The sequence below is a fragment of the Phragmites australis genome, chromosome 7 (genome assembly GCF_958298935.1).
Source record: "Phragmites australis chromosome 7, lpPhrAust1.1, whole genome shotgun sequence".
NCBI lineage: Eukaryota > Viridiplantae > Streptophyta > Magnoliopsida > Poales > Poaceae > Phragmites > Phragmites australis.
This window is the reverse complement of record NC_084927.1, coordinates 34554258-34571708: the sequence shown is the minus strand read 5'-3', so window position 1 is coordinate 34571708 and position 17451 is coordinate 34554258. Positions and strand designations below refer to the sequence as shown.

The 17451-nt window shown below is 42.1% G+C and overlaps 1 protein-coding gene across 2 annotated transcripts; it reads right to left on the bottom strand.

Moving 5' to 3' along the window:
* Window positions 1-78: 78 nt before the first annotated feature.
* On the bottom strand, window positions 79-9637 carry LOC133924972 (uncharacterized). Of its 2 annotated transcripts, none has more exons than XM_062370737.1 (9): window positions 9462-9637; window positions 8373-8472; window positions 3223-7707; window positions 2871-3095; window positions 2621-2779; window positions 2002-2160; window positions 1287-1445; window positions 830-976; window positions 79-749 (listed from the first exon to the last, which is right to left on the bottom strand). In XM_062370737.1, exons 2-9 carry the CDS (start codon window positions 8442-8444, stop codon window positions 531-533), a joined length of 5625 nt encoding a protein of 1874 aa, XP_062226721.1. In that variant the 5' UTR covers window positions 8445-8472; window positions 9462-9637; the 3' UTR covers window positions 79-530. The 2 variants fall into 2 exon arrangements, with proteins under 2 accessions (XP_062226721.1, XP_062226723.1); XM_062370739.1 differs by having other exon boundaries at window positions 857-976.
* Between the last annotated feature and the right edge of the window lie 7814 nt (window positions 9638-17451).

The window sequence follows — 17451 nt, the reverse complement described above, 5'->3', positions numbered from 1 at the left end:
AGAAATGGCAGGGCTTGAAAAGCCTTCTGATCTAAGAGGGAAGTAGTGACATTTCTTGCTGACAAGCAAATTCAGATGTACATCAAAAGCACTGGAGTGATTGAATTTGTAAATGATTACAGAACTTGCACTCTTCATATGAACATATCACCAAAGGCTTCATGTTTTGACTTTTGAGTCCCTGCACTTCAGATCTTTTTTACAGAGAAATGTAAACGAAAACCTGATGACGGCAAAACCAGTTACATGCAATTAGCCTTTTGCATGCGAAGGGTAGGAATGAACAAAAATCAAATTCCTAGCACCTTACCCAAAGAGAAACTAAAGGGAAAACTCAACAAGAGGAAAAAAAAGCTTTCAAGATCTCCGACTTCTCCCTAAAAGTCATCGGTCCATTCCAATAAAGGCTAGCAATTCTTTCAAACTTCGGTTGACTAAGGACTGTTCAGCTAGGATAGCTGAGGTTCATTGAAAGCAATATTGACAATGAGATTTCCCATGGGCACCAAGAGACTTTCACAAAAGCAGCACTAGTAGCGCTTTCCGAGAAATACGCCAACAAGTATGGACAGCAGGGCAACTCCCAGGATGAACTTGAAGGCCATGATGCCAGAAGGTTCTCGCAATTCTTGTTGAGTAAGGTTTGGAGAGGCTGTGTCAGCAGCCTGAGGTCTGTCAGGTTGTTCATTTGCCAGTGTTGATGAATCGAGGCTGAATTCTCGGGATCTCGACTCCACAGCATCCTTTGCCTGCAAAGAGATGATGAGATTAGTTGCAAATAACCACTGACTAGAGAACTAAGAGATTTCATATCCATGTATCTGCTTGCCTGTTCATCGGATTTGGAATAAGCTACCTGCAGCTTCTGCTCAAGATCCTGTACCTTCTTCTCCAATTCAACATTCTTGCTTAATTTTTGTGTCAACTTGTTGAACTCCGTAGTAACCTCAGAAAGCTTATCCCTCTCTTCTGTGACCTGGAAAACTCAGACAATTCAGTGCAAGGGGGAAAGAGTAGCAAACTAGCAAATGCACCATGTATATATAGAGAAAATCTCGAAACTCTAAATTGGTTACTTATGCAAAGGCAAACTGCCCTTCATCAGTGGCAACAGTGGGCACTATGGAGTGAATTTATCATCCTTTTGACCTTTGTATCAGCAAGAATCTATAAGCATGACTACCACAAGATTGTAAAGCTCTATTGTGCTTTTTTAAATATTTGCTGACCTCGTGTATGATGATGGTCTTTTTACTACTAAGTATTGCTGAAAGGATGGTGTTTACCTTCTGCTTGTAGTTTGCTTCGGCTAATTCTAACTTCTGTGTAAGAGCTTGGATTTGTTTCTCCAAGTCTGTGGCATACTGACGCTGAGCTTCCAGTTCACCCAATGAATGATTTTGATCTGCTTCCCATTGAACCTCTCTTTGAGAAACTTGTTCTTCCTGTGGAAAGAAAGATTGTCCCTTTGAGAAACTTGTTTTTCCACCGATATAAGAAATACAAAGTATCCAAGTAAAACATCAATATTGTGACAAAATATAGCTTTCAGTATCTCATATAGTTGCCACAAAAGATGCGTATTCTCTCAATCCATAGTCATGCAAGCCTTCAGTCAAGAATCACAATGCTTCCATTTTGAATGAGAAATAACACAGCAACAAACTAGATGCCTAAGAATCTAAAAGACTTTAACATCAAAGGTTGTGGAGACTTAAAATAGATTTGAGTAAATTTCGCAAAACTGCACTACGATCGTCAAAACTATCATAAAACTACATTTCCCTCCTATTTCACAAAACCACACTTACTTTGCATCACTTTATCATAAAACTACACTTTTCTCCTCCCATTCTACAAAACCATTTTGTATCACTTTATCACAAAACTACATTTCTGTTATTGTGAACAGATCTGACAAGATCCTTGATTATGGAGCCATAACAGCCTTTGTTGGTGAACTAGCATTAGCGTAAAACAAGAACTCAGATAAAACCACACCTTATGCTTGTAATGAATCTCAGCTTCATGAAGCTGTTGTTTAAGAGCTGATACTTGCAGTTCCAGCTCTGCAGCATGCTGCCGCTCAGTTTCCAGTTGGTCCTCTGAATACTTCTTAAATGCATCCCACTTTATCTCCCTCACCGAAGCTTGCTCTTCCTGCAAAAACAAAGATTTTTCACGTCAAGGCTAGCTCAAACAATGATACAATTTTTGTAGATATCAAAATGTTTAAATGCTCTTGACTCCTTGAGTCAACAACTTCAGTACATATCAAGACAGTTGAACACAAGGCAATACAAAGAGGAAGGCACCCCTTTGTGATCATTTTTAGATGTTCTCAATTAAGCTAGACTACGAATATTTCAACTCTGTGAGCCATGTGACCATTTTGGGATAGGTTTGACAATTTCTGATTGATCTATAAATTGAGACAGGTTTAACAATTTATGAGTTCTCAATAATGAAAGGGGCAAGCTCGCAGACATAGAAGCAAACCCAGGACATAAAAGTTTCATCTGTAAAAAAGTAGGAAGTGATAGATTTGGCAGTCCCTTTCACTTAGCAATAAGGACTGAACAATATTATATTGGAAATATATTTAACAACACCAATTTACCTGATTTGCTATGGTATGGTAAGCATCATCCAGTTCCTTTCTAACTTCCAGCAATTGCTGTTCCAACTCATCTTTCTCATGCAGTAAGTTTGCATGTTCCTGCAACTTGGCTGTTAGTGCTTCATCCTTTTCAGTTGTTTCCACTTGCATGGTCTTGATCTGAAAATATTGTATACATTAGACATATTGAGATAGCATTTCCAGAATCAAACATCAAATAGTTTGGAGGGAGACAAACAAGGACAAATACCTCCTCCATGTATTTTATCTCAGATAATGTAATCTGTCTTTCCAGTTTTGAGATGTGCAACTCTTTTTCTGACTTGTCTACATTCATTTTCTCCTCCAACATTGCTATTGCTTCCTCGAGCTCTTTCTTTGCAGTTTCATATTTATCATTCAATACCTGCTTCTCTTCCAGTGTATTTTGGTACATGCTCTTCAGTTCTTCGTGCTCTTCCAAAGTAGAAGATACCTGAAAAATGTTCTACTTTATTTAAAGAAAAACAAGCTTCCTTTTCTACTGCTATGTAATGGTATGATAACATATTTTGAAGCTACAAGTAAGCAGATGTAAAAATTAACAAAAAACATTTGGTCACCTGGACTTCCAATTCTTCTTTACGCTCAATCATTCCTTCTAGTGTTTTTCGCAATGCATTAACCTCTTCAGACACTCCCTCTTTTTCTGCTACAGCCGCAGCAAGTGCACGTTGTAATTCATTCAGCTTCTTCTGATGTACTTCCACTTCCGCATTCAAACTACTATTTGCAAGAGTCAAGCTTTCCTTCTCCGTAAGGAAATGCTCAACCTCACTTTGTGTTTCTGCAAGTTGTTCCTCCAGAATCTTTATTTTCTGCACAGCTTCATCAAATTTAACCTTATGATTTTCTTCAGTGGCAGCAGCTTCAGTTGCCTGCTCCTCGTAATACCCCAACTCAATTTCCAGAGCATCCAGCTTCTCACTCAAGTCTTTAACTTCAGCTTCTTTCCTTGTTATCTTCTCGAGAGCTTCACCAAGCTGAGCTTCAATTTCTTCATTCTTTGATTCAGCTGCAGAATTGAGCTCCAAGCTCCTTGTGTGCACCTCTGTCAGGTGTGAGATTGTCCTCTCATGAACAACTAGCTTCTCTGCAGCTTCTTCCTTCTCAGCATGAGTAGAGCTAAACCGCTCCTGTAGCTCATTAAACATGGTCAGTTTAGCATCCACTTCCCCTTTTAACTCCTCATTCATACCAGCCAACGTTTTGTTCTCAGTTTCAAGCAAAGCCAACTTCTCCTTCAAGCTTGTAACTTCGGCTTCTTTATGTGCTATCTCCTCAATAACTTCATGCAGTTGACTCTCAATTTCTGCATTCCTTGATTCAGCTGCAGATCGGAGCTCCAATCCTCTTGAATGCTCTTCTGTCAAATGCTCTATTGTTCTCTCAAGAACAGCCAACTTTTCAGCAACTTCTACTTTCTCAGAATTTATAGAACTACACTTCTCCTGCAGCTCATCAATCGTGACCAGCTTAGCATCGATTTCCTGTTTCAAGGCTTCATTAACATGCGTCAAACTTTCAATCTCGGACTCAAGTGCAACCAGCTTCTCATTCAAGTTTTTCACCTCAGACTCTTTCTGTCCTACTGTCTCAAGAGCTTCGCGCATTTGAGCTTCAATTTCTGCATTCCTTGATTCAGCTGCAGATTGGAGTTCTAAACCTCTACTGTGCACCTCAGTCAAATGTACTACTGTTCTTTCATGCTCAGCTAGCTTTGTGGAAACTTCTTCCTTTTCAGCATGAGTAGAATTAAGCTGTTCCTGAACTTCATGAAGCATCGCTAGCTTAGCATCAAGTTCCTCTTTCAAGGCCTGATTTGTTCCACTCATCATCGCAAGCTCAGCCAATGCTTGTTCTGCATTTGACTCAGCATTGGAGACCTTGGTCTTGAGTTCTTCAATGGTGGTCTCATGAGTAGAAATTTCCATTTCAAATGCTTCCAGCTCCACCTTCATGGACTCCGCCTCTTCAGTGGCTGCAGTTGCTTTTGATTGATAAGATGCTGCTTGTTCCTCAATCAACTTCAACTTTTCAAATAGTTGCTGGCACTCAATCTCCTTCTGAGTTAAGTTTTCTACTGAGTGTTGAAGCTTCATCTCTGTATCTTCAAGTAAAGACTGATAAAGAGCTTCCAGGTCTATTTTCTTGGAAGTGACATGTTCCAATGCCCTCCCTTTGTGCTCCAGCTGCTCTTCTGCAGATTTGAGCTTCTCAAGCACCGAGCTTTCCTTGATACCCAGAGACTGGAGCTCCTCTTCAACCTCTTCCAGTTTACCTCGGGCAGATTCCAATTCACCCTGTAAAGTTTGGATCTGCTTCTCTGCTTCCAAATGCTTTATGGTTGTTTTCTTTGACAGTTCGTCAAGCTTCTCATTTTCTTCAGTAACTTGAGCCAACTTCTCTGACAACTCAGCCTCCGTTTGTTTTGCTTCTGCTAACGAGCTTTCAAGATTAGTTGATTTCTCCTTGTATAATTCAAGCTCCCCAGAAAGTTCATCAATCTTCACATGGCAATTGCTGCACTCTGCTGTAGCATCTTTAAGCTCTTGCTCAAGATCTGTGCTCGTCTTCTCAGCAGATGCTAACTTTGACTCAAACTCAGTAAGCTGCAGCTTCAAACTCTGTTCAGAAGCAGTTAACTCCCGAATTTGAGTTTCAAGCTCTTCAATCCTCTGTATTGCAGACTCTGCAGCTGTTTTGGATGCAGTGTGCAGGTCACTAAGAGATCTCAGATTCAGCTCCAGTTCCTCCCTGTGTGATTGTGCTTCGGAGAGCAGTGACCTTGTTTTGCTATGATCATCCCCAGCCTGGCTTAATTGGGACTCCAGTTGATTGTACATTTCATTCTTACTGGATAGCTGAAGGTTAAGATCAGCTATGGTGTTTTCATGGCGTTCTTTTTCCTCTCTCAGTTTCACCAACTTTTCTTGTAGATCCAGCACCTTTGATTCTTGGCTCTGCAATCCCTCTTCAAAAGATTGTTTTTCCTTCAAGTGTTCTTGAAGTTTAGCTTCATGCTCTGCTGTTAGTTCTTCAAGTTTCTTCTTTTCTTCAGTTATTTGGCTCAGTGACTCCATAAGTTCATTCTCTTTCCCGCTTGCTGCTTCCACCGCAGCTTCAAGACTAGCTGCTTTTGTCTGGTAAGCTTCTAAATCATCAGAAAGTTGCGAAACCTTGCTTCTGTACTCTTCTAGTTCTTCTTCAACCCCCTTGAACTTTTCATATGTGCTGTTCAGCTCCTGCTCCAGCTCTTGTGTCCGGGAGTATGCACCTTCAGCATCAGACTTTGATGTGTGAAGTAAATCCTCCAGCTCAAGGCTTCTTTGCCGAACTGAATGAGCTTGTTCTTGATGCTCTGAGCATCTGTCGGACAGGTCCTTGACTTCTTGTTCAAGTAGCTGATTTTTAGATACCGAGGAATCTAGGGACGATTGCAACTCATTGATTTTTTCTTTGTATCCCTCTACACTGGCCACTGCTTCTTCCAGCTGTATTCCTTTTTCTGCTGATAAAGCCTCTTCTTGTTGAACGCGCTCTTTCAGCAACTCTATTTCTTCACTTGATGCAACTAATTTATTCTCAATGCCGCTGAGTTGTTGCTGAAGGTCCAAACTTTTCTTCTCTGCAGTTTCCACACTTGCCCCAGCTTCTTTCAGCTGTGACTTGACAGCCTCTTCAGCTGCACGCATTGCCTGGATTTGTGCTTCAAGTTCAAGAATCTTTTGGTTTGCATTTTCTGCAAAAGCTTTGGACTCACCATGCTGCTCACTGAGAGATTTCAGATTTACCTCCAATTCTTCTTTATGTGACAGTGCTTCTGAGAGGAGCAACTGTGCTTTAGCAAGCTCATCTTCAGCCTGACTCAGCAGGGAGTCTTTTTCTGTACGTTCTGAATTAAGATCAGCAACAGTACCTTGGAGAATTTCATTTTCATACTTCAATTTGTCTAGCCCAGTCTGCAAGTTGAGTATCTGCTCATTTTGCTTCTCTAGTGTATCTTCACTTGTCTGTCTTTCTTTTGCCTGCTCATCGAGTTTTGTCTCCATTTCATGCAAATTCAAAAGCTTTGCTTGTAGCTCTTCATGCACTGTAGCAAGTTCATTCTCTAGTTTAATACTCTTATCTTTAAGAGATTGTTCAGATGAACAATGGAGATTCAACTCTTCAGTTAGTTTACTGATGCCAGCATCCTGAGAGGCAAGCTTCTGCTCCAAATCAGCCACTTGAGACTTTGACAACTCCAGTGCCTCTTGTACCGCCTTGAGTTCTGAGATTGTGCTTCCCAGTGATTCTTCTACTTGCTGATGGTCTGTGGCCTTATCTTGATGTCCCTTTATCTCCTCTTGAAGACTACTAATATTTTGTTCCATCTCTTTCATGTTTGATTGTGCCAGTTCCAGCATCTTATCAAGTTCTGTGGCCCTCTTCGCCTCCTGTGCAGCATGCAAACTTCTTTCATCCTTCAGCTCTTCAAGTTTACGGAGCTTATCTGCTGATGAATCTAATTCGGCTTCAATTTCTTGAATCCTCCTTTTGGAGCTTTCAAGCTCAGACCCCAGCTCCTTCAGTGATTGTGTTGCATCAGCCAGCTCCTTATCTTTCATAGTGAGAGATCTTTGAGCTTCTTGTAGGGAATTGTAGTGCAGGCTCTGCTTATTTTCTGCTTCTGTCAAGTCTTTTACCAGTCTGTCTTTGTCAGATTCAAGCTCTTTAATACGACTTGTTAGGTCTTCCAACTGTTTTGTTTGTTGGTTCAACATGGAAGTCTCTGGATGTCTCAAGTTTCCTGCAAGTTCCTGTTCTTCAAGTGCTGTCTTTTTCTCTGCATCCACGGGACTTTCCTTTGTAACAGGTGAGGCATCAACTGTTCTTCTTCTTGGGGCTGCCATTTCTTCCTCCACTTTTGTAGAATCAAAATTCTCCTTCATATCTATCAGCTCAAAACCATCAGATCCTGCTCCATCATCTTCATCATTGTGTGCTTCCTTCACTTGCATATTTGAATTCCTGTTCAGTAGATTTTCTTTTTCATCACCATGTACCTGCAAAAGTGGAATTGTAAAAATTCAGTGATCTATTTGGAACTTCAGTGCAACATAACAAAGTTTTTGTCGAGGGAAGTGAATACCAAAAGCATAATAGTAACAGTGTGCAGACTTTACTAATTCTGACTCTAAAGCCCTGCTTTGCTGGTGTCTTTCTAATCTCTACCCTCTTTCTATAACCTTATTGATGCAATGGATGCAAATATTAGGCTCTGAAACTGAATATAGCATTTAACTTTCTAATATAACCTCACCAAACAAATAGTGAAAACCGCATTGCAATGTTCAATACACAGTGCAGTGAGATGTTCATATTTTTCTTGTGCCCACCAATTTTCATCTGTTTTTGCAAAACACCAGGATCTAAAAATAACGAGGATACCAGAGTGGTGGAGATCAGAATAAGGAACTAAACATGACGAAAACAACGTATAGAAAAAAAATGTTCAGAAAGAGTACTTTTCTGTACCTCAAGGAAATGCTTGTACGGCAGTATTGGAAGCTAAATAACTCAACCAGACATGATAAACAAGCTATTACGAGGAACATGAACGAAACATCGTAAAGGAACTGACGGTTCACAACAGCACTTGTTACTCAATGTGCACTAGCAGTGGCAAGCATGAACTCGTCAGTCATCACCAGGGGACATATTTTCTTACAGGCGTCTTATCAGGCAACATATGAGCAGTCGTCTCTGGAGTCCTTACTTCCGCAGCCTGTTCGACTTCCATATTGTGTAACTACCTTAGCTATCCTTCCCTGCAAATTACAGTAAGAATCACTAGCATCAATCCCTGAATCATAGATAAAATAAGCACTGAGCTAATGTGGAGTACTTCCGCAGCCTACTGTTCAAAGCAGGCTCTCTTCTTTTACAGACTGGATGATGAAGGATACAGAGGAAAAGGTAACAGCCAGAATCCAATATCTTCAGTAAAGCAAACATTCTGGTATTAAGAATTAGTTTATCTCTTCGTCCACCAAAGCTTACCAACTACACATAAAGCTGACAGGCAATCGAATCATGCAAAAGTGTTCAATAACAAATTGAAAAGATCACAAGGACATCGAAGCACACAAGATGCGATCGATTTTTTTTTTTTTTTTGAAGAACTTCAATTCGATCTAATCTCACTGACACTTGAAGAACAAGCTTCTAGCTACCAAACAAAAGGATCAACAAAAAGCCTAGCAACCAAACAAGAAAAAAAAAACTAAAGACAAAAACGACAACCCCAGCTCACCAACTATCCCACGATCGTTCGCAGCCTACCCCGAGCAGAGACGTTCCACCTGCAGCACTTGCGAGGTCAAAAGGAACGATCCGATCGAAACTAATAAAGCACCATCGATTTCGCATGAGCAAATCCACCACCACCATCCTCCGCCGCCACGAGAGATCGTACCGGAAGGAACGATCGAGCAATCCAAGAATCCGGTCGAAATAGCGAAAGAAGGCAAGAAGGGAATAAGCAGGGAACCAAAAGGCAAACAAAGAAAAGAGCAGCAATCCTAACAGCTCCTTCTGTACAAGCACGAATCGGAGAAGCCAAGGTGGCCGCTCCAAAACCAAATCAAATCAGATCGAAATGGCAGCAACAGTAAGCAAAGCCAACGCTCTGAACTAACCAGTGGGTCGCTGATGGACGATCGCGCAATCGAAACCGAAAAATGAACTGAAAAAGATCGAAAAAATCCAATCTGTCTGAAGCAAGGAAACTTTCTAATCGAAGGAAACGAAAGGTCACCTTGGAAGAGGTCCCGGTGGTCCGATCCTTTCTCGGTTCTCCGTTTCGCTTCCCTCCCTCGCTGGTTCAAGCAATCAGCGACCAAAAGCCAAAACTAAACCCCCCAAGAAATCGAGGGAGAGAAATGGAGAGGGAGAGAGAAAGAGAGAATCTTCTCCCTTTTATTTTGTGGGGGTTTTTTTCTTCGTTAAGGGTTTATATGTAGGTGGTGCGCGGTAGGCGGATACGTGCTGCTGAGCTGGCCTAGTCCGGCGCGTGGGACCCGTCAGCAGGCCAGCGGGGTAGCTCATGCGCTCACCTCCTCCGTCAGCAGTCGCTGCCTGTGGGGTCGAAGCAAACTGGGTCCCTTATGTAAGTGAGAGAGAGGCGAGCAGCGACTTGGTGAAATTACTAAGTTACCCCTGGGCGCGACAGCCTGCGTATGTTGGGAGTGGGGCAGTGAGTGGAAGTAATTTTGCAGCGAGGAACCTCTGAAATTCACCTTGGTTTTGTTAAGAAACTGCTGTTATTAGTGATTTTATAAGAGGACGATGGTAAAAGAGATATATAATGTAAGAGAGTTTTTTTTATCTATTTATAATGAAGTGTGTTATCCCGTATATATAGTACCAAATATTCATAAGAAATATAATTGAATCTTTCAAAAGCTCGAGAGTGGTCCACATTCGGTTATGAAACTTTAGTTTTAACACTTCCCCTTGTACACTTCTTGCGAAATGCATATGTCTCATTAAAACTCTTAAAAATTCAGTATGAAAAATAGAGAGAAAGAGTACATTGCTTACGACATGGTCACACGAATTGCCTTATTAAAAACCTTAACATTAGAAACTTCAGTAAAACTCATTTAAAGAAAAAAGAGTACAATTCACCTAAAAATACTTCATATAATTTTCATAATTAACTTTGGACATTTAATCTTATTGACTAAGATTTAATTCTTTATATCGGTATTATGTGAAAATTCTCCCCCTGAAATGTGCAACTCTCTAAACCTCATCATCCTAATGTCATGAACACATCTGTCAAAACTAGATGCGGGGAGAGATTTAATGAATAAGTATGCAAGATTTTTCACATGACTTGATATGCATTACCTTTATTTCGTTCATCTTATGCAATTTATGAGCATAAAAGAATTTAAGGTTGATATGCTTAATTAAGTTGCTTTTCACATATCCCGATTGTTGTGCAACATATGCAGCATTATCTTCATAGATAATGGTATGAGTAAATAGTGTTCAAACCACATAACTGTTGGATATGATTGATCACTCTTCTAAGTCATGCGTATTCCCATGTGGTTTTATATAAAGCTATTATTTCTGAGTGGTTCGTCGAAGTAGATACAAGACTTTACTTCGACAATTTTCAGAAAATTGCAGTTCCACCACATAGGAAAACATAGCTAGTCTGTGATTTTGTTATATACGGGTTTGACAAGTATCCAGCATCTGTGTATCCAACCAAACTTAGGTCCTCATTCTTTCTGTAAAATAGTCTCAGATCTTTACTACCTTGCAAGTCATGCAAAATATCCTTCAAGCCCTTCCAATACCTTTTTGTGCGCTTTTTGCACTGTATTGTGGAAGTAGGTTATTGCAAACACTATGTCTGGTCTAGTGTAATTAGCCAGATAAATTAGCTCACATATTGCACTTAAGTATGAGAATTTCAGTCCTGGTACTTCCTCCTGCTCTTCTCTAGGTCTGTAGGGATCTTAATCTGCTTGCAATGATCTTCTGACTATGTAGGTTTTAGCGGGAAATGATTTTTTTAAAACCAATCCGCTCTAACACCTTCTAAGTGTAGTTTGATTGATGTACAAATATTCCATCTGCCACATGCTCTAGCTGCAAGCCCAAGCAAAACTTAGTTTTATCCAAATCTTTTATTTCGAATTCAAACTTCAAGTATGAACTTGCTTCTTTAATTTCTTCTTCTGTACCGATGATATTTAGATCATCTACATATACAGATATTATGCAAAATTTATTATAGGACATTCTTATAAATACACAGGGACAATCTGTGCTATTTGTGTAGCCTCTTTTTCTAAGAAATTTACTCAAATGATTGTACCATATTCTATCTGACTGTTTCAACCTATATAGTGACTTCTTCAACTGTACGCTATAAATGTGTCTATTTCCTCTATCCTGATTTGACAATGGTATTCCTTCAAGTACCTTCATATAAATTCAGGTACCCATATAACGACTTCTTATTTATAACTTTGTTATGAACTTTATGGAGTTGCAACACATCAATCAATTCAGAATACTTATTATAATTCGATTGACAGTGATTGCGTGCGGATTCTACCGCATTCGGGTGGAAAGTGGAGAGAGTCTTCTCAATTTTCTCCTCTTCTATGATCTCTTTCCCACAGAGACACAATAGTGTGCAAATGCGGTGCAGCGCGAAGTTGTACTCTCTGATATGCTTGAAGTCAAAAAAACGAAGTCAGGCCCATTCTTGCTCTGTGAGAGGCTTGATGGTGTATTTAAAGCGCTCAAAACGCTCATGCAGTGCATCCCATAGTGTCTTAGCGTTGGTCATTGCCATGTACTCATCCTTCAAAGTAGGAGAGAGACGGTGGCGGAGAAAATAAAATACCTGATTATTCTCATACTCTATGGGAACCATTGCACTACTTGTTCCTAGGCCAATTGCAATGCGAAGTCTTTTTGCTTCTGGTATAATCCGGACATCCGATACCCAAGTGAGATTGCTGTGGCCATCAGCACTTAGCTCAATAAACTCCTTGTTCGTGATGCCAGCTGTTGGTGATATGGGATCCGGGGGTTCCCGAGGTTAGGACAGCGCAGTGCCACATGGCGCCTACCCTCGGGGACCACCTCCTCGAGGGCCCGAGGGGAGCACGGTCTGGGATGGGTGCTTGGGGCCGAGAACAATTGGTCCCCGAGTACCCAGAGAGCCCCGAGGACCCTAAGAAAAGCCATGTCCGAGAGTAGACGCTCGGGGCCAAGGGCAGTTAGTCCCCGAGTATCCAGAGTGCCCCGAGGATCTGAGAAGAGCCAGGTCTGGGAGTGGACGCTCGGGGCCAAGATCAGTTGGTCCCTGAGTACCCGGAGTGCCACGAGGACCCGAGGGAAGAAAGGTCTGGGACTGGGCGCTCGGGGCCAAGAACAGTTGGTCCCCGAGCACTCAGAGAGCCCCGAGCACCCGGTAAGCCCCATGCTGGTGGACCCCGCAGGGACTCCACGATGAGGTGTCGGTCGGTGGGAGGCCTGATGCTGCATTTAATGGGGAGTGTAAATGGTCACACCTAACCACTTTCCCCCACGCCTGCTGTACTGAATACGTCAGTCCCTGCCGTCACCTGGCAAGAAGGCGTTGGCACAATTAATACAGCAGGTCCCATCGCATGTCCCCTCGCGGGGTCCATAAAGAAAGATGGCTTGAAGATATCTTCAATGGACTTGAGGCTTATCGCTTATCGCCCTGTTACATCAGACTGTGTCAGACCTACTCTGACCAGATGGGCATGAGAGAGCACTCAGAGGCTGGACGGTGGGCGCTCCTGCGCCTGCTAAAGCTGAGACGTGAAGACCGATGGGGCATTCGAGGGATGTATTTTTAACTCTTTGTAACATCAACTGTAGACCCATGATGGTCGCTTTCTATTTATTATTTACGGGAATTTGTGCCCTCATTCTAGGCGCTCCCTAGAGGGGCCCCCTGGTAGATAAAAGGGGGGGGGGGCACTTCGTAGAAAAGGGTGTTCAGATAGCCGAAAGATAGATCCCAGAAACCGAAAGCTAGAGATCGAAGAAACATCCGAAGAGTATTGATAACATACAGAACACACAGGAGTAGGATATTACGCCTCCGTAAGGTCTGAAACTGTCTAAATTCTTGGTGCATTCATTACTGCTAGCCGACGACGATCCATCTCGCCTAAGTCCCACACGCATTAACCCCACGTACGAGGTAGTTCCAGGACCAGTCCCCCGGCCGAATCTCAAAGGGGGTCCCTCTAAATCCCTGCTCGCGGTGTTCATCCACTGACACTAGCCATCTACATATTTAATAACGCAAGCATTACTACTATTAAAGTTGCATCATATTGCTAAATTTGATTAATGCAAATTTTCCGATATTTTCTATTCTATTATACGAATTTTACTAAATTTAAATGCATAACAGACAATTTAAACAGTAAAAATAATAGTTAACATCATAGAAACAATAATAACTGAATTAAGTACTGCATAATTGCTAAAATACGTTAAAAATTGAATTTCAGGGTACTTCTATTAAAAAAACAGAGCATTTGGATAATTTTTAGAACATCTAGGGACCTAAACGTAAAATTTTAGGGACTATGCTCAATTAACGATAAAAACCTGGGGGGCTAAATGTAAAAAATAGATTTTTTCCTATTTTTAATTTTTCTTTTTTCTTTTCCACAGGTTTTACACATGGGTCGACCTGCTTAATCTTTTGGCCGGCGTGGCCCAATATCGCCCGTATATTTGAGAGGGACGGCCAACCCTAGCCGCCATTCCTTTCGGTGGCTAATCGGCGGCACACGACACTGTGAGGGGTGGCTGACACGCTGGCTGGGCAGGGCAACGCCGGGCATGAGGCATTGGCGGCTTCCGAACGGGCGAGCACAGGCGCGTGGCGGCAGCGCGCACCTGGAGCAGCCTGATGGCTCGGCGTACGTGCTTCAGGCGGTGTGTTCGAAGAGCGGCAGCACGCAACAGTGGCGCTCATGCGAGAGCTGCGAAGGCCGACAAGGCAGCGTCATCAATCGGTGTGTGGTGGCACCAACGAGGGCCAGTGCGGCGCTACGCGGCGGTGCTCGCTGGGGCTACAACGTCGCTCGGTTCGGCGGGGCGTGCGGCGTGGCAGAGCTACGAGGCCTCCGGCTTCATGCCGACAGTGGGGCTTCTTCGAGCAGAGATCTGCTAACGGTTCGGCGGCGCAGCAGCTTCAAGGTGGCGACGTGGTGGAGGCAGCTAGAGTGGGGGACGGCGGAGAAGGCCGTCGGCTTCATGCCGGCAGTTTGCCCTTTTTTGTGGTGGTGGCCATCGAGCCACCATGTACTTTGCTGGCTACATGCTGTCGGTGGTGGTGCGGCGAGCTCCCCGACTTTATGCTGGTGAGGTACCGTGCACCACCCTCCTTTTTTCTTTGTTTATAATTTGTGCAGGGGAGTTTGTTATCGGTTTGCTGACTGGCGGCGCTCGGTGGTGGCTACGGTCCCCATCAATACGATGCGATCTGTTTGCTACTGTTGCGATTACTACTATTCATGCGATCGATTTTCACAACGACGATGCTACACGATATTATTAGATATGTTTGCTACTGTTCATTGCTACGAGCTAATGTTCACAGATCTATTTAGTCATAAAAACGGTAGCATCGAGAAAACGTACCGGAGGATATTGTACCTTTCAATCCTTACGAGCGAGACGATCCGATTCTCTAGCTTCTCCTAACAGAGTCTCGTGCTGATAACGTGTTAAGAAACTGCTGCTACCAAGCGTAGTCCAGTGATTTTACGAGAGAACAATTGCAAAAAAGAGATACAATAAAGGAAAAGACTGTCTATTCTTTTTTCATCTGTTTATAATGAGGTGTGTTGTCTTATATATAGTACCAACCCCCCCCCTAAAAGATAATATTGAATTTTTTTAAGATCGAGACAGACTAACATCCGATTGTGAAATTCTAGGTTTCCTAACAGTTTTCAGTTTTGTTATTGTTGAAATTGAAGAGTAGGGACAGTAGTTGATCCACATGTACAAGCAAGCTCTCCTCTTTTTTTTAAAAAAAAATTCTTTTTCCTCCTATTCCTTTATCTTTTTTTCCTTCTCTTTCTCCACTTCTTCTCTTTTTTCTTTCTCTTTCTATCTTCCATGCCCAAAAAATTAAAGGGGGCTTAGGTATGCCGGGGGTTGGGGCTTGAACTCCCCTACCCCTGTGAATCCGTCACTAGTAGTGATAGTGATTTTGAAATAAGTTAGTTTGAAGCACTTGAGAAATGTCACAGCTATTTGTTTTTCATAGTTGATGCACTTGTATCTTATTTAATTGGTATTGAGCTGAGGTGGAACAACATAGATTTTGCTGAGTTGGAAAAAAAAACTATACCCATCTATCGCCTGCAAATGCTTGGTGCGTGATGAATGTAAATGATTTCACTCTGGATTATAGAAAAAAAGAGCAATTTTTTTTTTCAGGATTTCACTTTTCAAGCACCGTATATAGAATTAAGAACTTATGTCGTAAAGTCATGTTGCCGCATACACATGTGTATAGACCGTAGATGGGGGATCCACTGACAAAGGGATCAGTCTATTTCTCTCTTTTTCTTTTCCACACTGTCTAGTCATTCATGGGGTCCAACAAAAAAGATACAAAAGATAACAATTTTGGGCGATGAAAATACAAAGAAAAACTTGTTCCCACACCAAGTCATTTTCAGATCCCACTTGAAGCCTTCTCCTTTTGAGGACCAATTCTCATTCAAGGTTGATTATAGGAAACGATTCATCGATAATGCACCCTAAAAGTGCTTCGATCGCGCACGTCTTTGTAATTTGGATTACCTTGCAAGCCTATCTTCCTGTTCATCCGCAAACAATAAACTCCAATCATTTTCAGGTGTGCTCTCACTGCCTCTATCAGCAAGTAGCTCATATCTCCTATTCTCAATTTGAGTCACCTGAACCGATTATTTGGGAATTATTGGATTACTTGATGTAACTAAAATCAATATGTATGGACCTTCTCTGGCTGAATTTGTGTATGGAATTGTCTCATGCGATCGAAGGCTCATTCTCAGTTCATGATATGTGAGAACTTTTCAGATGAGTGCAGATGAAACTATGAATCATTCAAGATTCTTTGTGACTTGATGTACTAAGAAAGTCCACTTCAGTACATAAATAGAAGTTAATACAAATAGTGACGGACATAAAGACCGTGAGTAATAGTTCTTCCTCCTCCGCCTTTTCTGCTAGGAGGGGGGGGGGGGGGCTTGATACATTGGACCCAAGATGCAGTGGATAATCTAATGGAGAAAGTGCTGACAACCCCGGCCATGTCGTAAGCTTATCTTAGAAGCATGCATTTGCGATAACCTTCGAGTCTGCATCAGGCAAGATATAAGAAATCACTGCAAAAATTATTGGAAATCTAGGCATCTATTTTCTAGGATGATAGGGGTTCCCCCCACCTTATTAGTTAAAGATAGTGTTCAAGGTTGTACCAGAGAGAAGAAAAGAAAATAGTAGTCTCTGTGGCCTGTGGGTACGTGATAGCATCATGGCACAGGCCAAAGCTGGTCCAGTTGAGCACAGCCAATAAATCCATGAAAGAAATGAAAATGGAGGAGAGGAGATGATACCATTGGCCTTTGCATCTCGTTTGGTTGGTCCCATTGGGTCCACGATGCAGTGGACGGCAGCTGATAATCTGCCGTCCAAACCGACCACAGAGATTGCTTTCGGCATGCTGATGTTGTCACTGCCTGAATGCAGTTGTCTCTAGCTCAGCTCAAGAACATTAGTAAATGGAGTATATAGTTTAGTCCAAAAGCATACCATATTTTAGATTCTCATTGCTTTGGTAGCTTCTTCAACCTTTTTGTCTGTATATTCTTAATGTAGATTAGAGTTTCAGATCTCAAAGTATTCCACATGACACTGTTTTTGTAACAGAACGATCATATCTGCATAGCTTTCATTAGAGGCCCGAGGCTGAGTGCGGGACGGAGAGATCCAACCTCTACCGGCTCAGCTCCTACCTTGGAGCTTTGCCACCAGCCGTGCCTGTCCGCACCACGTGACACTATTTCTCAATTAGATCCACAAATTGGTAGCTTTGATTCAACAAATAATTACCAATGGGCAGCTTAATCAGGAGAACATTTGCAGAGCATGACTCCTGAACATCAACCGGAATAAAATCAAATTCAGTACTTCTCAGCTAGTTGCAGCTGGCTAAA

Bases quoted from the DNA above. Each gene is read 5' to 3' on its own strand.
- LOC133924972 (XM_062370737.1), bottom strand. From the start codon at position 8,444: ATGGAAGTCGAACAGGCTGCGGAAGTAAGGACTCCAGAGACGACTGCT. The intron at 1,446-2,001 runs GTGTGGTTTTAT...TTCTTTCCACAG, and splicing joins AGATTCATTACAAGCATAAG to GAAGAACAAGTTTCTCAAAG. The intron at 977-1,286 runs GTAAACACCATC...TGAGTTTTCCAG, and splicing joins AAGCAAACTACAAGCAGAAG to GTCACAGAAGAGAGGGATAA.